This window comes from Pleurodeles waltl, chromosome 10 (genome assembly GCF_031143425.1).
Source record: "Pleurodeles waltl isolate 20211129_DDA chromosome 10, aPleWal1.hap1.20221129, whole genome shotgun sequence".
NCBI lineage: Eukaryota > Metazoa > Chordata > Amphibia > Caudata > Salamandridae > Pleurodeles > Pleurodeles waltl.
In genome coordinates, this window is record NC_090449.1 from 130,530,240 (window position 1) to 130,551,300 (window position 21,061).

General features: G+C 44.5%; 1 protein-coding gene across 1 annotated transcript in view; it reads left to right on the plus strand.

The window, feature by feature from the left end:
* Positions 1-2,405: 2,405 nt before the first annotated feature.
* The window catches only part of LOC138261211 (cytochrome P450 3A21-like), a 196,295-nt gene continuing 177,639 nt past the window's right edge, over positions 2,406-21,061 (plus strand). Inside the window, exon 1 of the mRNA XM_069209964.1 lies at positions 2,406-2,533. Within this exon, the coding sequence (XP_069066065.1) occupies positions 2,463-2,533 (71 nt within the window). The 5' untranslated portion in view covers positions 2,406-2,462. The remainder of the gene's footprint in view (positions 2,534-21,061) is intronic.

Here is a 21,061-nt window from a genome sequence, read left to right on the forward strand (position 1 = left end):
GCGGAGCGCGCTCCGCAGCCATGAGGATTCTGACCCCCCCTACCGCCATCCAGTTCATGGCGGGAAAGCCGCCATGAACAGGATGGCGGTAGGGGGGGTCACGGGGCCCCTGGGGGCCCCTGCCGTGCCCATGCCAATGGCATGGGCACGGCAGGGGCCCCCGTAAGAGGGCCCCAAAAAGTATTTCAGTGTCTGCCTTGCAGACACTGAAATACGCGACGGGTGCCACTGCACCCGTCGCACCTTCCCACTCCGCCGGCTCGATTACGAGCCGGCATCCTCGTGGGAAGGTCGTTTTCCCCTGGGCTGGCGGGCGGTTTTACTGGAACCGCCCGCCAGCCCAGGGGAAAACTCGTAATACCCGCCGCGGTCTCTTGACCGCGGCGCGGTAATATGGAGGGCGGGATCCTGGCGGGCGGCCTCCGCCGCCCGCCAGGGTCATAATGAGGCCCTATGTCTCTACTTATAAATGCATTTCAGTTCATGACTTTCAGTTACTTTTTTTACATGAATACAATAAAACACACATTAGATATGTAGCCTGCATTTTATTTTCTCCTTCTGGAAAGCATAATGGTACAAAAAGAGATGCTCTTTCAGTAATTGCACCCCTGCTACGAGTCCCTATGCAGCCAACTAAAAGATGTCCATAGTCAAGACCTAAAAAGCACAATAAATTGTTAGACCAATTTATTTCTTTACAATTTTGATTATGGTTAGGGTATGCACAACACCTAGAAGAATATTTTAGACGGTTCAAAATAATATGTCAGAGCCAGTCTTGTCGGTAAACATCCTTTATGCCGAATTTTTTATAACGAAGTCCTGGTTAACGAAAGTGGAACAACGCTTTCTTTAACCACGACTTCGTTATTTTGTGCCTTAACCACGCATGTCCTGAACAACGAACATGCATGGTTAAGGTACAAACAAGGGAGTCGGCTGAGGAGGACGACGCAGATGACAAGGTGACGACTCAGGTAAGTGGGGGGTTTTAGGTTTTGGGGAGGGGGAGGGGGTGGGGGGGTCAGGGGGTTTTAGGTTTTGGGGTGGGGTTGGGGGGGTGGGGTGTTTTTGGTTTTGGGGAGGGGGTGGGGGGTCGGGGTTTTAGGTTTTGGGGTGGGGCGTTTTTGGTTTTGGGGAGGGGGTGGGGGGGTCGGGGGTTTTAGGTTTTAGGGTGGGGTTGGGGGGTGGGGCGTTTTTGGTTTTGGGGAGTGGGTGGGGGGTCAGGGGGTTTTAGGTTTTAGGGTGGGGTTGGGGGGGTGGGGCGTTTTTGGTTTTGGGGAGTGGGTGGGGGGGTCAGGGGGTTTTAGGTTTTGGGGTGGGGTTGGGGGGTGGGGCATTTTTGGTTTTGGGGAGTGGGTGGGGGGTCAGGGGGTTTTAGGTTTTAGGGTGGTGTTGGGGGGTGGGGCGTTTTTGGTTTTGGGGAGTGGGTAGGGGGTCAGGGGGTTTTAGGTTTTGGGGTGGGGTTGGGGGGGTGGGGTGAGGGATGTAGGGTGAATGGTGCCTATTGCTAATGATTTTATCAGGAATGCCTTTACAATGAAATATCGTTGTTAAGGCATTCGTGGTAAAATCATTAGTAGTAAAGACGAGGTCGGTGTTCCGAACTCGTTGTTAAGGTTAGTAGTAGTTTAAGATTCGGTGTTCCGTCATATAACCAGTCTTGTCTATAGTATAGGAGCATTCAACAAAGGTGCAAGTGCAGAGAAGTTGAAAGGAGGGAGGCAGAAGGATACTAAAGGCTGTGGAGGAATGTGGAACGAAATTAAGAATCAAGATGGAAGATAGAAACTATGTAATAAAATAATTTAGATGCAGCTGGGCAAAACGTGCCTTTGGAAGAGAAGATGTGTGAACTCTTTCTTGATAGCAGCCAGCAAAGTTGTGATGCACAGTGGAAGAACATTCAAGACTCTTGTCACATTTCCATAAACAAATTTCACCATTGCGGGTTCCCTTTTTTAAAATGGGTTGTCAGAGATATTTAAATGAGGTGTAGTGCCACACAGCTTCAAAATACTGTAAACACAGAGCAATAGAACTGATTTTATCTACCTAAAAAATTGAGAGGTGAAGTTAAGCATTTAGTTATATTTTTAAATCATGGTTACATAAATCTCTGATGAATTTGTATAAATATCTTAAGGCGACACAATTAACTAAGGTTGTTTACTGGCCAAAAACGAGGCAACGTTTGAGAAATTAATTTTAGTAAAATAATTATCGAAGGCTTATGCAATCCGGTCTACTCAGCTAAGGAATCGAGAGAGATTAGCATACTAACAAGACAAGAAGCGTTGCAATTGGCTCCCCTGTGGATCAACCAGTGGCACAGACGGATACCAGAAGAACTGCTCCCAGAGCCACTGGAAACATTCTTACCAAGCAACTGAGAAGACAACATTCACCAGACAGGTGCCAAACCAGAGGGCAAAGGCAGTCTGACTCTACCAGGCACCATGGACTTTCTTCCAAACCTCTCCGTGGAAACCTGGACTTTGCTTGTAGTGCTCGTGGCGGTCTTTTTTCTGTAAGTATTGCACGGTAATTCTTTATTTTACTTTGGTGCCCAGTTTCAGGGGAAACTGCAGATTATTTTCATAAATGCCCTTGCTTGAGGGTGGCAAAGATTAGCAGGAGGAGGGAAACCGGGCACATTCGTTAACATTCAGGTATTTTAGTAGCTCAGTGTGTAGAGCACCATCCTCATGGCCCTGTGGCCTCTGTTTTATGTAGGCTGATCCTGGCAGGGCTGGCTCAGTCCTTTGTCTTTCCAACGTTGTGTAAAAGCATCTGCCAATACACTCCTAGATGCAACTTTGTCAGGTATGCTATATAAATTGAATATAGTTATTATTGTACACTGAATAAAATACTGGTCGTTGTGAGAATGTTGCAGCTCACTTAAGACTTTCATGATCACAAAGAAAAACAAAACTTAATTCCCAGTACCCATTTAAGACCACAGAGCCTCAAGGTGACTCCTACAGTCTTCATACAGACAACAATATTTTATTCTTTATATTATATGGCTGTAAAAAACGTCACCTCCTTTCGGAGGTTGTGACTGCATTTATAGTTCTTTCGAGTCACGAGTTACTCTTACTCAATACTTTGGCTGCACAAGGGAGACTTGGGTAGATAAAGTGATTTCCCCTGGATCACACAATTTTGTCACATGGAAAAGCCAAGATTGAAGGTCTCCTGGTATTGAGGTCTTCAATGCAACCACCACAAGACATCTGTTATTCTAACACATAGGTACTCGCAAACATTTTCACGGGGCCACAGAGTTTGGTCTTTGATGTGACCGAGGACCACACTGATGGCAGCAGGGTGGCAGTCGGTGGTTGGTAGTAAAATGGGTGTAAGGGACGCAAAGCTATACTTCTAGTGTCTGAATAGCACAACGTGAAACCATAAATTTGGGAATAATCACGGCTTCTCCACTTAACCAAACTATGTGATCCTAAGCAAATGTTTTATTTCACTTTCCCTCCTTTTTGTTCATTATCGCATATGAGGACCTCGCATGACTTCAGGATGTGTGCTGCACAAAACCTTTTTGTGTTTGATTTAATAAACTATAATGTTTTTGTATAATTGAAACCTAGGCCACCGAAAGAGTGCACAAAGCTGACTTGCCTCTTAGCTCACCAAAGGCATTGTTGTCGCGGTGGGAGATGGGGGAGTGAATGTTTCAAAATTCTGGTTAGAAAATTATCACTTTGAAAAAATATATTTCTTCAATGCACTGATATAATCTGGTGAACTAAGGTGAAGTTTCTGCGTGTTAATGTAATACACTTTTTGAATTTTGAGCAGACTTGATTGTGCTTTTATATTTTTGCTTCAAATATGTCTTTAAAAATGAAGGTGTTTTTGATGTTATATTATACAGAACCCCTCTCTTATCTCTTTTCTTAACCTTCTACTCACCTTAAATAAATGCTTGCCTGTTTATTTAATTTTTTTTCATTTTAGTGCGGAGTCTAGCTAAGAGCAGCCCAGTGCTGCTGGGACGCATGTAAAGGTCAGAAGGGCCGCATGCGGCCCCCAGGCCGTACTATGAGTATCACTGTTCTAACAGGATGTTCAAACCTGCGAAGCTTAGGATCCAGACATATCTCAGCTGCATTAAATCACTGTGCTATTCTTTCATACTGGTGAGAGAGTGTAGTTTAAATATTACATATATTAGATGTGATCAGACTCTAATCCGCATTCGTCTACTTTTGGGAGAACCTCTCCTTGATTTAGTTCTCCTGCTGCCTCTACTGAGATAGGCACTCAGTCACCTCTCTCGAACTCACTGATAGTTTGAGGGACAAGGCTGTTCTCAGTGGGCTCTCCAGTAGTCTCAGTTCCCTCTTGACTGTTCTCTGACCCTGAGACTTCTCTTCCTGAAGTCGCTGTGTCGGAAACTTCAAGTTCCTCTTCAACAGGACACGTTACCCTTTTCGTATGACTGGCATCTATCCAGTTGGGAACCCCGGCACACTTCACAGCGGCAATAGTTGTCAATATCACTTGATATGGCCCTTTCCAACGTGGTTCTAGAGACTATTTTCTCACGTGCTTCTTGACAACCACCCAATCACCGGCTTGTAGAGAGTGACCTGGATCACCAATCGGCGGCAACGTTTTAGCTTCCACCTGGTGAGAAAAAGAGCGAATCACGTCAGCCAAACCTTTGCAGTAATCCAACACCATATCATCTGTAATATTCACTAGTGCATTTGCAGGTACTGCTGGTAATCTCATAGCTCTGCCCATGAGGATTTCCTGGGGGGACAGTCCTGTTTTCTTGTCTGGTGTGTTTCTCATTGACATCAGCACTAGAGGTAAGGCATCTGGCCACTTCATATTAGTTGCTGCGCACATTTTTGCCATCCTTGATTTCAAAGTACCATTCATCTGCTCTACTAATCCTGATGCTTCTGGGCGATAGCTACAATGCAGCTTTTGTTCAATGTTGAGTGCGGCACACAGGAGTTTAATTACCTCATTGTCGAAGTGTCTACCCCTATCTGATTCTATAGAAACCGGAAACCCGGATCTTGGTATCAGTTCCCTAAGTAGTAGTTTTGCAACTGTAAGACTGTCATTCCTACGTGTGGGATATGCCTTGATCCAATGACTGAAAACACACACAATCACCAACACGTACTTCAATCCTCCACAAACAGGCATTTCGATAAAATCCATTTGCATTTTGTTGAATAGACCTCCAGCTCTCCCAATGTGGCTCAAAGTTACCACAGTTCCTTTCCCAGCATTCATCTGTTGACAGATGACGCACCTGTGGCAAGTGATTTCCGCAGCATGTCTGAATTTTGGATTGAACCAATCAATCTTAAAGGATCTAATCATGGCATCTCTTCCCAGATGTGCCTGCCCATGATAAAGCCGGGCAAACTGGGACAAAAGGCTATTTGGCAGGACTAATTTTCCCTCCTCTGAAACCCATAGATCATCAGCTCTTTGTACACATTGCCTTCTTTGCCAGGAACGTTTTTCTTCTTTGCTCGCACAACCTTGTAATGTTTTTAGTTCATCTAAGGTGTCAACCACCCGTAATGCTAGGTTTAAGCATGTGTCATTTTCAGTTTGTGGTAACAATTCCCATTGCTCCTTAGACGATATACAGTTCAATGCACAAAATCCTGCGACTTGATCTGCATAGCCGTTTCCCATAGACACAAAATCTTGTGATCTGATGTGAGCACTGCACTTCACCACGGCAACTTCGAGAGGTAACTGAATCGCGTGCAACAAATCTCTTATTTGTTCACCGTTTTTCACAGGAGAACCAGAGGAAGTCATAAAACCCCTCTGTGACCAAAGCTGGCCAAAATCATGCACAATTCCAAATCCGTATCTGCTGTCAGTATTGATAGTGACTTTCAAATTTACAGCTGCGTGGCATGCCTTAGTAAGGGAGATTAATTCTGCCACTGGTGCTGAAAACACTTTCTCGAGCCAGGAGGCTTTGACAATGCCAGTTATGGTACATACCGCATACCCAGCTCTCAGGGTTCCTGCAGAATCTCTTAGACAGGACCCATCGACAAACATGAGACAGTCATTTTCTTTCAATTGAGTGTCCTGAATATCTGGACGAGGCTTGGTGCACAGCTCAGTCACCTCAAGACAATCATGTTCAAATTCTTCCCCATCTTTAATTTCAGTATTTTCATTTGGTAGCAAAGTTGCCGGGTTCAGTACAGTGCATCTTCTAAGAGTGACATTAGGCGATCCCAGTATGATCGTCTCATACTTAGTAAGGCGTGCATTTGTCATATGCTGAGTCTTAGTTCGTGTCAACAGAATTTCAACTGAATGTGGAACGATTACTGTCAGAGGGTATCCCATGACTATGCCTTCACATTGCAAAAGACTCTGACCAACTGCTGCAACTGCACGCAAACAACCTGGTAAGGCTGCTGCGACAGGGTCCAAAGTAGCTGAAAAATATGCTACGGGCGATTTGCATCTCCGTGGACCTGTGTTAAGACAGACAAAGAACAAGCATCACGTTCATGACAAAACAACAGAAAAGGCTTTTCATAGTCTGGCATCCCTAATGCTGGTGCCCTGCACATGCATTCTTTTAATTCTATGAATGACTCAAGCTCCTCTTTTGACAAAGTTATAGTATATGGCTCATCCTTGACTTCTTTCCCTGTCAGTTTTATTAACGGTTTTGAAATAATTGAGAAGTTGGGTATCCACTGGCGTCAGTTTTCCACCATTCCCAAAAACATCCTGACATCTCTTTTTGTTGTTGGAGGATTCATTTGCAAAACTGCTGTTACCTTTCTTTTGATATTCTTCTGGATCCTTTCTCAATCAAATGTCCCAAGTATTTTACTTCTTTCTGACAATATTGTAACTTTCTGAGTGACACCTTGTGCCCATTCTTTCCCAGATGATTTAGTAGTGCAATGGTATCATATTTGCAACTGTCTCTTGTTTTAGATGCAATAAGCAAATCATTGATGTACTGCACAAGAGTTGAATTAAAAGGCAGTGCAAGAGGTTCCAAATCCTTTTTCAATATCTGATTGAAGATGGATGGTGACTCTGAGAACCCTTGAGGAATTCTGCACCAACTGTACACCTTATCCAGGAATTTGAAACTGAACATTAATTGGCTGTCCTCATGAAGAGGTATCGAAAAGAAAGCTTGTGATAAGTCTACTACAGTAAACCATTCAGCATCACAGGGAACCTGGAACATTATTACTGCTGGGTTAGGTACCACAGGGCAACATTTTATCACAATTTCATATATTTTTCTCAAGTCTTGCACAATTCGAACTTTTCCACAGGGCTTCTTTAAACCCATTATGGGAGAGTTACATGGACTGCTCAAGACCTCTTTCAGAACTCCCTGTCTGAGAAAATCTGCAATTATCTGTGATACTTCAATGAGGACATCTTGGGTCATGTGATATTGTGGCACTTGTGGGAACACTGCGTTCGGTTTTATCTGAACTTTGACTGGTTCTACTCCCTTTATTAATCCTGCTTCTTTCCCAGTCAAATCCCACACTTTCTCAGTTACTGTTCCTTGTAATTCGACAGGTAGGTAAATCAAGGTATGCATTGGGAAAAGAGTAATCAGAGGGTAATCTTCATTTGTCCCTGTTTCTTACTCTATAATCTGACTTTCATCTCCCTCATCGTCACTATTTGTCTGTACTTCAATTCCATCGTTGGAACAGGTAATTGAACATTTTGTTTTGCAGAGTAAGTCCCTTCCCAGTAGGGATACTGGACTTGAATCACATACAACAAATCTATGTAACCCTTGGAAGTTGCCAATTTCAACTTGTACCGATCGGTAATCGGGTTAGTGAAATACAGATTTTCTACTCCGACCACTCGTATAGTACGCCCGAGAGAGGCAATCTTGGGACTTCTGCACTTCGAACTGTGGAGCGTGTGGCTTCTGTGTCAACCAAGAACGAAACCTTATAGCCCATCACCTTTCCCTCTACATATGGGCCTCTCTGATCCACCTCTAAGGATGCTGCAAGCCTGCACTCTTCACTGTCTGAACTATCATCTGACCACTCCTCATTCATCCCATTTTCACCTCGTAGTGGGAACTGTTGTACAGTATTGTTTTGATTTATTACCTGACCTGTGACCTGCTGAGGAAGCATCACCTGTTGCTGTCCCATCGGAACCATTGGTAATTGCATTCGCTGTCTACGCACCATAGGAATCTGCTGTTGTACTGGTTGCATTTGTATCGACTGAAAACGTGGCATTTGTGTCTGCTGCATGGGCTGTACCCCTTGCATTTGTACCAAATTATTTTGAAATTTTGGATTTTGATGTCTTATTTTCGGACCTCGTGAATTTTGTAATGTACCAACATTAGTGCTCTGCTGAACTGCACCACCATGCACCATATTTGGACACTCCCGTCTCCAGTGCCCCACGCCCCCGCACGCGTGACATGGTGACATCTTTTTCGCTCCTTGAACATCATTTGGAATAACAACGTTATTCATGTATAACCCGCGGTTCACAAACCCTCGACCTCGACCTCTCGGCTGTGCCTGAAACACGCCATTCATTTGTGGTTGTTGCTGTGTCATTTGCTGGACTCCATTTCCCTGTATTCCAGCCTGTGCAGCCCTGATCTGCATCACCATCACTTTCTCCTTCAGCTTTTTCTGCTTCAACTCAATTTCGTCACTACAATATTTTGCATATTGCAATACCTCATCAATCGGTTTGGCTTGACAACAAATCAGATGATTCTTAATCATTTGGCTAACCTCTGGTCTCAATCCTTCGACGAATCTAAACACAAGGTGATTCATATCCTTCGGCTCGATAGTCTCAGTACCACTGTAATGTTTGAACGCTTTTAACAACCTCTCATAATAAGCATGTATTGACTCCTTAACTTCTTGAGAAGTCCGGTCTATTTTCTGCCAACCAGTCACCTTCGGCGACACCTTTTGTTTCAAAAACTCAATCACTTTATGATAATATTTCATCACCTCTTCTGAAGGTGCTCCGGTCACCTTATCTCTCGCCGGCTCCTTTGTCGGCCAATCTACCCCTCTCTTGCACTCGAGCCACAAATCAGGCGGAACAATGATCTCAAACAAGGTATTCAAGTCTTCCCAAAGACATTTTGCAAGTTTCACAAACCTGTCCGTTTGTTGATACCATTCGATCGGTTTCTCTCTCAATCTAGGATAATCATTAGTAAAGGATAGAATATCTCCTCTGGTCCATGGCACATGTATTAAAACACCACCAGCTGTTTCTCTCATAGGTAAAATTTTTACCGATTCCAAATCAGGTGAGGTCTTAGCTTGATTAGACCCTGGGCTATCACCCTTTCCCTTATCTCTTTTCTTTGCCCATCGGCCTTCCCATTTCTCTAATGCACCCCAGATTTGTGCACTTTGCAACAGTTCTCTCAAATGTGCCTTCATCCCTGCAGACCTCATGTGCTCAAAATCTTTTGAATCAAAATCTAATCTGTAACTTCTTTTCAAATGCTTAGTGTTTCTGATGTCGATATTGTATTTGTCTGCTAGGTTCGCTAATCTCTGATGTACTTTACCTACTTCCTTGGTAATCTTGGGACACAAGTATCTTAGTTCTGCCTCTGTGTATGATTCCAATCTATTTACTCCCATTGTCCCTTCCACTAATTTGGCAGCTTCTTCCCCTAGTCGTGTAAAGTTCAGGTATTCATCTTGTTTTTCTTTCTCAGGTTCAACTGTAGTCACTGCGGTCTTTTGTGAAGTATACTATTCTCTAACCATTCATTTAACTGTTGAACTGTAAAACCCTGCAGTGAAATGTTCCCTGCATGTATCATTGGAGAATGTGAGGTATTCGTACTCATGGTTTGCGGAGTTACAACTCCCAACCCTGCTTGACGCATTGCTTTGAGAGGTGCCCCTACCGGACTAAGGTCCATTAAGGGTCTGGGTGGTTCATTTACGTGTTCTCCAGGGGCCATTATCTGTGGAGTTCCCATAGGCCCTCCTCTTATTGCTTCCTGTGTCATCACTCCCTGGTCACACACCCCTGGTTTACCTTGTGCGTACAATGGCACTGGAGGACCAACAGTAATGGGTAACGATTTAGCAGCAGGTGTTTGACCTGGACCCAGACTTCTTGGAGCCTCAACTCCATATGTCTGTTCCAATGTACCCGGAACCGGTACTAATGGTGGACCAGCTACAGGGTTGTATCCTGGTATCAGCTGTGGTTGTGGTTGACACATTAATTTTGGAGTTGACTCAATCTGCATTAGCTTTGGCTTTGTGTATATCGGGTCTGGCGGCACTATCAAGTTTGTAGTAGTCTCAAGCACTGGAACATCAGGGTAGATTCTCTTTATCTGCGGTGGAGGCTGCAACTGTATCGGCAAGTCTGGTGCAGTGGGTACACTGTCACCATTCTGTATCAAAGCTGTATTGCTAGTCTGTACTGTGTCAGCAACTCCCTTTTCCTGCGTCTGGTTCCCAGGGTCCAGACTAGTACTTGGAGCGCTGTTGCTCACCGCATATGGTGGCGGGCGATCATGTAGCAATCTATCCATAAATTCCTCATCATCTGAATCATCTTCCTCTTCCCAGGATCTTTTATTTTCTTTAGATTTGCCTGAATCTTTGTCGGTTTTACAGGAGGCTTTCTTTCCCTGCGTCTCTTCTCCCTGTGTTATTGCTGGGAACAACTTCAACCCGTCTACAATTCCCTGTCTCCACATTTTGCTCTCATTATCCCATCTAGCCTCTGCATAGGATTTCTCCGCCCTTCTCAGTCTTCTCTGAAACCTTTCCTGTCTATGCTTAAGAGCCATCAAGTCCCAAATCGCTAAAGCCTCATATTGTGCCGGTCTTGGAGGTGGTTTCTGCGTACTTAACATCCACCTTAGATTTTCTAGTACCTTTGGATTAAACATCCCATTTTCTGGGAACGCTAGACACCCCTCTTTCTCTGTTAATTTTCTCCACTGTTTCATCCATAAACAAGGCGCAACACCCTTTTCTTCCATAACCGTATAAGCTGGTGTGCCCTCAGGTGGTGTAGGTTCCCCATCGGTTGCGACAATATATACATCTCCCTTTAGAGCGCTCTTGAATGGTTTGACAAAATTCATTTTTGCGATTCTCTTATTTCGTGTTTAATCAGAAATGGCTTAGTTCCCAAGATACTCTTCACCTGCCTTTCTCAGCCTATTGCCTCTCACGGACGGCAGCCAATCCGTGCGCGACCCCTCTCGACATCTGACCTATCTCAGTGCGGCACCACTGACGTCACACTCACACACACTGCGGCTGACAAAGTCTCGCGGCTCGTCCGCTCCTCACTGACCCTTACAACTCTCACAAACTAATGCAAATTATTGCGAGCACCTTAAAATGACAACACAAATCTGTAGGTTTACTACAGGAAGGGTAACACATTCGCTTTAGAACTTTACAGAGATTTCACTTGAAGCCTCAGCCGCTACTCTCTCCTTATCAGTTCCCGCATACGCAAGCAGAATTCGACCCGCAAATTCTACTCTCGACTTGTCAATGACTCCTTCTAGTGCACTTTAGAATCTGTCAAATCTCCATCGAAGGTTTCATACACACCTTATAACTCAAACTCGACTTGTCAACCACGCCCGATTGACCTATTAAACCGCACAGATTACAACATAAATCACATTTATCTTCATACTCCGGAGTCTTAGACCTCAACAGGTCCGTACACAACAACCAACCACGTGGATAATTTTGAGCAACAAGCGCTACATTCACATGAAGTACGCCGACTTCCCTACTCTCATACTGTGGAGTACGCCCACTCCTGCTAAAGAACACTTAGGCCCGTATTTATACTTTTTTAGCGCCGCATTTGCGGCGCTTTTTGACGCAAAAACGGCGCAAACTTACAAAATACAATTGGATTTTGCAAGTTTGCGCCGCTTTGGCGTCAAAAAGTGACGCAAATGCGGCGCTAAAAAAGTATAAATACGGGCCTTAATTTGGCCTAAATACACACGAATTTTCACAATCACCTGCAAGATGCATAAGCTTAGGCAAGCGCGGAGACCCTAACCACACACACTATGGCGCTGAGAACATTCCCAACTCATTTAGGCAGGCTCCGAGATCCCGGGAAAGCCATGGCAAACTTAGAAACCCATCATGCCTCCGAATTGCATTATCACAGAAAAACAAATTAAACAACGAAACTCCATTTTAGGGCCCCCAAGGGCCAAACTGTCGCTCTGCTACCAGAACTGATAACGCGTCCCTCTCTGTCAATTTATACACATTAGGACTCGTTTTAGGCCGATGAATCTTTTGACCCAGTGGTGAGACACCGTAGAACGAGATAACTTAACAATATGTCAAGCAATATATCAATGATATTATCAACATATATCACCACAATATACTTCACTTTAGACATTGGTTAAACTACTGGCACAACCATGACCTTTCAGTCATGAATAACCACACCTTTATTGGAGTTTTGTGAATTTTATTCCCTATTGATTACAATCTAATAGCAAGAGTATTAATCCCAAAACCATGAAGCAAAAGAGCATAGTCACAATATGGCAACTGTGATAAGATTTTGACAATGCAAAGATCACAAACATAAAAACAACAATGTACGAGATACACAGATCAGAATGCATAGAACATCATATACGCCTTAGTTCAGCATAGCACAATGTCAGTCGCGTCGGTTACGTCAGTCAAGGTGAATGCCTAATCTAACCACTAATTGGCATCAGCATGTTGGACTTCATGCAAAACAATTTAGAACACTAATTTGGAAAACATCTAACCAGGGTCTCTATTAAAAAATACAGCAGTTGGTACCTAGAAAGAAAAAGCAGATAGACAAATTACAATAGCAATTGTCTTAATTACCCTCCTCGGATTGAGTCAGCATACAGGATCAGTCTTTGTCTTCAGGACATCAGTTAGATCACCGTCAACCTATTTCATCTAGAGGACAGGGGATACTTCCCTCATAAGGAGGAGAAGTGTAGAGGGGCAGTCTATGGATGAGGATGGTTTATTTAAGTCTCAAATGACCAAACAGAGTGACAGAGTTTCTGGATGCAATCAATATCATTCCCTACCTAGTTCTCTCGAGTCTCCTGTGTCATGGGTTTTTATCCCTTTTTCACAATACATTCCCCCAAAATTCTATTGGATAGTCACTGCACCCCACTATCTTCAACCTATCAAATTATACATTAGGTAATGTAATTGTCACCCCACAATAATTTATAACACTCTGATTGGTCTTCATAATTGACGTCTTCGTAGGTGGCACATCCAGGGTTACTTCATTCTCTGGCACGTTCTTCGGGTCAAAAATTCTCATTTCCATGGTCGATTGTCCTTGGATGTTTCAACTAATGTTGCAAAAACGTATAAAACTTATACTAAAACAGCTAGCATGCGAGTGAGAAAGATCCTCACTTGCAACATGAAACAAAGAAAAAGAACACATTTTGGGTCATGGCCTTTTGCGAATCAGCACACTGGAGAAACAGAAACAAATATGCTTTAATATGCGAGCTACACAGCTAAGTTTTCAGCTCACTCTAACTTAAGACTTATGGATTCTAATGAACACAATTTTCGCAGATATTAACGTATTTAATTAATCATAAGCAATTATTTCTTATAGTCGACATTATTATATGTGTACAATGATTTCTTCACACTTATAATTATGTTAGAAATATTTTTAAGTAAACAATATTTTATGATCGTTTTGTATGCAGCATTGTTAGGTATAAGCATTTCACATCTAATGTATGTAATAGTTAAACTACACTCTCTCACTGGTAAGGGACGTTGGAAACGGTGAAATGACCCCCGCAAAATAGGAGAAATCTCCCATGGGGAGAGCTAATGTTTTTATTTTTAAAAATAAAATTCTGCTTTGGGATTTTCTTTTTTTTAAATTTTAAAAAACATTGAAAGTTGGACGTACGGCTCCCTCACGTTGATGAAGCCGTTCATAAACTTTCAATGCACTTACAGAAACTGTCATGACAACAGTACCTGGAAATGGAAGATACATCCCCTGAGCTGGTGGACATCTCTAAATTTGTAGGCGGACTATCCTTACCATGACTGTAGTAAAGCCACGGTGACATTACTAAATCCATCTGCCAGAGTCTAAATCAGGCGCTTAGGTCTGAAAACACATCATGTGTGTGTGTGCTTTCACAAAATCCAATCTACTCTCTTTCCACTGTTGAAAATTGTCGAAATCATTCCTTAAGGAGGAACGGATCACCTCTAGATTTGCTGCGTGTGGAGGAAGAGCTTTTTTATGAAAGAGTGCATACAACGAAGTGAGATGAATGCTAGGTAGAACTCCTCACTGGCGAAATAGGAACCTGTGTTAATTGCCACATGATGTTCCCATCAGCGCATCTGCACCTGTTTTCCAAGGTACTACTCGGAATGATTGGAATGGTCAGGAAAAAACCCCTAAAAATACATAGCGGTGTAGATGTACATCTTTGCCCATATTTTTATTTTATTTGTGATTTGGGCCCTTTGTATTGTATTGCAAATCCTTTCACTGTGAGACGGAATTGCAACATCATGCCTAAAGGGTGGCAACATGGGGCCTTTGTTGCTGCTCTGTTTGTCCTGGTTCCTCTTTGGGTCCCACCAATTCAGGTGTTGAATTTGCTGTGAGGCAACGCCGTGAAAAAGAGACACTGCATCTCGCCACACTGTTTGTTCAACTATCTTTCACTGCAAAGCAGTGTTCATTTCAGGCAATATATGAGTCTACATTTGCTCAATATTCAAACCTGAATTTGAATATATGTATGTATACAGAAACATACCTACATATAGATTTACATATACATACATTAAAAGTCAGATGTAAGCATTATAAGCATACTTGTACATTTATGCATATGTAGGTGGCCAATATAGTTTTATCTGTGGCCCAATTTGTGCCCTCCCTAAAAATCACTTTCAGAGACACCAACGGGTGAAGGTTATCAGTTCCTTGGAAGTATAAGCATGTTGCTGACCACCTCCAGCCCTTTTGACTTATTGGCTTTCACTGCTACTGTAAGTAGCAGCGAAGAATGAACTCTGCTGAGTGTCAGAAAGGGGACCTGCACCACACACTTCTTTTTTTAATTTACTAATTTGTATTGAGAAGCAATCATGACTGGCAAAAGTATTCCATTTTCCATTTAATCAATGAACCTCAATTACACTCTCACAGCATAACTTTTCTGAAAACCTGTATGTCCCTGGTAAAGTGCTATACCATATACCCTGGGCCTGTGAATTGAATGCTATTAATGGGCCTGCAGCGCAGATTGCGCCACCCTCAAGAATAGACTCTCTAACTTGCCTGAGGCCTGCCACTGCAGAGCCTACATGAACAGTTTACTTCCACATTGGCTTGGCATCTAAAGTCACTTGCCAGGCTGGAACTCCCCTTTTATTACATATAGGTCACCCCCTAAGTTAGGCCCTAGGTAGCCCTATGGACAGGGGGATGTGTAGATAAAGAGACATGTGCCCTCGTTTTGTGGCATGTCCTGGTAGAGACAAACAGCCTATTTGTTTTCTCACTGCAGTGAGGGCTGCCCCTCTCATAGGTTTGCATTGGGAATGCCCTTATATATGTCTAAGTGGTATTTTCTGATCTAAGAGGAGTAGCGTGGGAATGTTTGGAATGGTAGTGAGAAATCCTGCTTATTGGTGTATGTGGATTTTTCATTACCACTGTGAAAATGCCACTTTTAGAAATTTGGCATTTTGCTGTGCTTGTGACTAGTGCTTTGCAACCTGACTCCAATCCACGTCTGGGGTAGAGTGACAGCCGGGCTTTGTGCTTACTTTCTAGACAGCCATCACACAGGAAGGGTGGAGGTGTAACAGGATTACATCTGCATATTGAAAGGTCTTCATGGGCTGGGAGAGTGAGAGGCAGGGTGCACTTACATTTCTATAGGCTGTGTTGTGCCCTCGCACAAAGGGCTTGTGCACCCCCTACTGATGCCTGAAGCCAGAGCTGGGGTGGAAGCTGGATGTTGTGAACTTCTAAAGGTCCTTTGAAGTGCCCCCTGAGATCAAAGGCAAAATGAGTATAAGTATAGGGATTGTTCCCCATGTTTTTGGGACACTGCATGGGACATGTCACCAGATGCTGTTTGGTGGGCATGCTGCACCTGAGGACTGTGATGCTGTCAGGAAGGAACCACCATCCGGACTGGTGGCCCTGGACCGCTCCTTGTACTTTTGGCTGCAGATGGTACTACTACTTTGCCTGGCTGCCTTCTGTGCTGGCCTTCTGCTACTTTCTGTACATTTGTTGCTCTCCAGTTGTCTCCAGGGGCTGGGTGGTGTGCCCCTTTTCCCCCTGTCTTCTACTTTACTGTATTGAGTAAAGTCCTTGCCAGTGCTGAAAAAGGTTGTCTAGGAGGGTGTAGGTTGAGCACTCCCCCTGAGTGCATAACAGTATATGCTTTGCGTAATTTTCTAGTCCTGACCAGCGTATAGCCAGGGGTCCAGGAAGCACGTATTGAGTGCTGCTCTCTGATGCTTCAGTGTAGGGCAAGCACTGTGAACCCGTGTGGCCCCCCAACCCTGCCTGTGATAAGTGGTCAGGAAGAAAGAGAAACAGTGGTGGCGGCCGCCAACAGTTTCAGCAAAGCGCGAACAAGGCGCTGTCCATCTACTGCCCCCAGGGCACAAGCAGGCACATTCTTTGGTGGATTCACCGGCATGACCCAGGCTGAAACAAGAAGAGGAGCCAACCCGCGACTGGAAGGCTCTCCCAGGCTGGGCTGCCTCGTAGCTGTCTAGGAGGCCTTGGAGGGCCCCAGACAAACTACTTGTATTAGGTGGCGTTTTGTGCAGGGCAGCAGCTGCATTGCATGGACACCGGCAGCTACCTTGTGATTTTCCCTCCAAGTGAGGGAAAAAGCCAGCAGGCGGATTATTTCCCTGAGTCACTACACCCCCTCCTCGCGGGCAGTAGCCCCCTTTTGAGTTATTTTATCGTATCCTTCCTTACCGGGGTTGTGCCCCCCCATGTGTCAGCGCCCTACTTATGTTTGGGGGACCCTTTGAGTGTTTGGGGGCACATGTTTGGTGACTAGCGGGACAGGGTGAAGAGCTTGATGGGGGCCCCGTCCTCAATCAGGCAAAGTACTGCATTTATCATAATAGGGGCACAGGAGCTCCTGTATTGGACAAGGTGTGTTTTTGTTTTACCACCCATTGTGTGGAATGAACACAGGAGACTCTGGGACAGATGTACGAAGCAGTTTTCAAGTCGCAAATGGCGAATCAGCCCGTTTGCGACTTGAAAAATGCTATTTGGGATGTGCAAAGCCCAAACTGCGATTCGGTAACTTGTTGCTGAATCGCAGTTTGGGTTTTGCTATTCGGTATTAAGAAGGGGCGTGTCAAGGGCGTCCCTTCCTATTACCAAATCCACATGGTATGTATGATTGTTTTCTGACCGTGAATGCGGTCGCAAAACAATCGCAGTTAGCACCAGGTTCAAACTGGTGCTTACCCATTCGCAAATGGGAAGTGGTCTCCATGGTACCCCTTCCTCTTTGTGAATGGTAGCAAAAATCTTTCCCACTTCCTGGTCTGAAAAAACTTTTCATTTTTGATATGCATTATTTAAGGAAAACGGGCTGCATTTAAAAAATATTAAAAAACTGCTTTATTTAAAAGAAGTGACAGACATGGTGGTCTGCTGTCTCCAGCAGGCCACCATCTCTGTGAGGGCGGCCATTCCCAGTGGGGTTGCAAATTGCGACCTACCCAATGAGTATTCATGAGGTAGGTCATTTGCGACCCCATTGGGAATCGCAAAGAGTGTCATTGTCACCATTGTACATCAGGTTTTGCGACTCGCAAATTGCGAGTCGCAAAACCTGATTTTTGTACATGTGCCCCTTTGTGCTTATGCTGTGGATTTCCATTTACCGTATAGGCTATAAATGGAGTGCGGATGAACTATGGCCTTCGTGTAGAAGGTGTTTTATGGTGATACCTGTAGATGTTGCATTTCACCATTGTATTTCGCCTCTCATTGTTTATGCTGCTATATGTCGTGCTTGCCATGTTGGGGTGACATGCATATTTTCAGGACCTGCCTTGTATGCAGTAGGAGGGTGTGTTTTACGACATATGCAATATGGGAATGTTTCTTGTATTTGCATTCATAAGAAGACTGGTCTGACAATTGCCTGTTTGGCAAAGCATTACTTATTTATGTTGTTTTGGTCTCTGATTTATTTATATTACACTGTCTATTTTTATATAATATTGTGTGGACTCTCTTTTGTGGTGTATTTATTGTGTCGCTGGTGTGAGTGTGTTGTGCAAACGCTTTACACTTGACCTCTGAGGATAAGCCTGGCTGGTCTGTGCCAAGCTACCAAGGGGTGAGCACAGGTTTTCTTTGGCGTGTAGCTTACGTATCCTGACATGAGTGGTAGGTTCTGCCTGGTTTAACTGCATAGCCTAGCAACCAAGAAACCCCTTCCTCCCCACATTCCCTTCCCATACACGGACAAAATGTTCAGTGTGAGGTTGTCCGTCTTCCCCCTCCATTGTCCAAATTTGCTATTGCTTTGTTGTTTGCACTATAGGTATTAATAGTACAAATGTTTTGCTCTATATCCATGTGGCCTTGTCAAGCTTCTTTCCAGTTCCAACAGGTGGTCAATCAAAGGGTGCTAGATGTGTTGAAACATATCCCGTTGATTATCTAACTCATACATGTTTTTTTTCCACGGCTAGTACCATCCAGAGTTTCAGATATCCCCCATTGACTGTTGACTTTGCCAGTCAGCATCTAGAAGCTGTTTTGCAGCTGTTAGTAAATGTTGTTAGTGTTCTCAAGTCCTTGTTCATGCTGCGCTCTTTAGGACCTCTGAGTCCCAGCACAATCAATTCCAGATCTTCAGCGAAGGAAATACCTGCTATTTATTTAATACAGGAGACAACCTCTTTCCAAAATTGACCCTCAGAGGTGGAGGGCAGTTCCTTCCTTTTTACTACACCTGCAGCATGTCCCTGCATATTCGGGTAGATCCGTTTTAGTAGTTCTAGGTTTAGATACCAATAGTAGGTATATTTATGGTGAAGTTGGGCTTTAAATTGTAAGTCTGAAAATTACACTCTTAGAAAGATGGCATTTTTGTACTTTAAGCAATCCTGTGCCCCTACCTGTCCATGAATACACATCTGGAGTGGGTGACAGCTGGGTTTTGTGCATTTCCTTTAGCAGTCACACCAAAATGGAGCTGGGGTGTGACATTTATATCCTGATGGCCCATCACCAGGTTGATGGGTCTTCCTTGGCTAGATGGGAGGGGGTAACTGACACTTACACCTGAATTGGCCTGTTCCTGTCCCCACACAAGGAGCTGCATAACCACCTATGGAGTGTCTGGAGCCAAGAAAGGAAGAACAGGGACCTTGCACACTTCAAAGGCCTCTCTTTGAAGTCTTGCCCACCTCAAAGGCACAACTGAGTATACGTGCTGGCCCCCAAAGTCCACCAAATCAGACCTCTGCTGGAACCAAGGACATTCTGCTAGGAGGAAGAACTGCTGTGCTGTAGGAGGGACTGCTACTTTGCTAACTGGGTTGCTGTGCTGACCTGCTACCTGCTGAGTGCTGTGCTGTAGGTGGTGCTGATACTTTGCTACCTGCTCTCCTATGTTGGCTTGCTGCCTGCTGCTTCGTGCCTGGGAGTGAGAAGGACTGGTCCTGCTCTCTACAATCCTGATCCTAAGTTCTCCAAAGGCTTGCTGGCTTTCCTCCCGTTCTTGAAGTCAGGGCCCTCAAAGACTTCCCTCAACGCTGCTTCAGCTGCTGGACTCTACCCATTGTGAGTCCTGCTCTTCCAAGAGGTGCCAATCCAATCCTGGGCCTTTAAAGTGGAATCTGCAGCTGTTTTTCTGCCAGAACTGATGCAATGTCGACTTTGCACTGATCGGAACCGACGCCATTGCTCCTCGACGCCAACACAGTGCCGATTCAATGAAGACTCAGATCCCGACTGCGAGGCTTGACAATGACGGATCACCGATCCAAAGGCACCACTGTGAGCCTTGATGACGACACAGCCCCTGCATCGTAGAAGTTTGACCAAAGTGCAGGACCCAACTGCGAGGCTCAACGACGACACATCTATCCAACTGTGTAAATCGCAACCAACACATCCCATGCAAGCTCCATCCAAGGTACTTTTGCAGTGGACCCTGCGTTGGTCTTGACACTGTCTCCCACTCCACCCTCTGCGACAGAGTAAGCAACACTGGCATCCAAGATAAAGCACTGGATTAGATCAGGTCCTTCCTCACCGGAAGAACACAAAGTGTCAGACTACCGGCATTCACATCAATACCCAAAGACACATGCCGCGGAGTGCCCCAAGGATCTTCACTCAGCCCAACTCTTTTCAACATCTATGTGGCCCGCTTGCCAAGATCATCAAACAACAAGGGCTAACCATAGGGCCATATGTACGAACACATTTTCCCATTGACAAAGAATGGGAAAAACCCTTTGCTACATCTGGCCCATAGTCTCCTATGCAGATGACACCCAACTGATCCTCTTCCTGTTTGAGGACTCTGCAAAGGACAAGAGAAATTTTCACAACCGGATGAGAGCAGTCATCGCCTGGATGGAGGCCAGATGCTTCAAACTCAACACCGACAGGACAGAGATCCTCGTAATCGTCTTCCCCTCTTCTGCCTGGAACGATTCCTGGTGGCCCACTGCTCTATGAAACACCCTCACGGACCAACCACACAACCTGGGTATCATCCTTGACTCCTCTCTCTCCATGACCCACCAAGTAAACATTGTCTCTTCATCATGCTTTCACACCCTTCGACTCCTGTGGAAGATTTTCAAGTGGATTTCCTCTGACGTAAGAATCATCACCAGCAAACTGGACTACGCACTCTATGCCGACATCACCAAGAAACTACAATCAAGCCTATAAAGAGTCC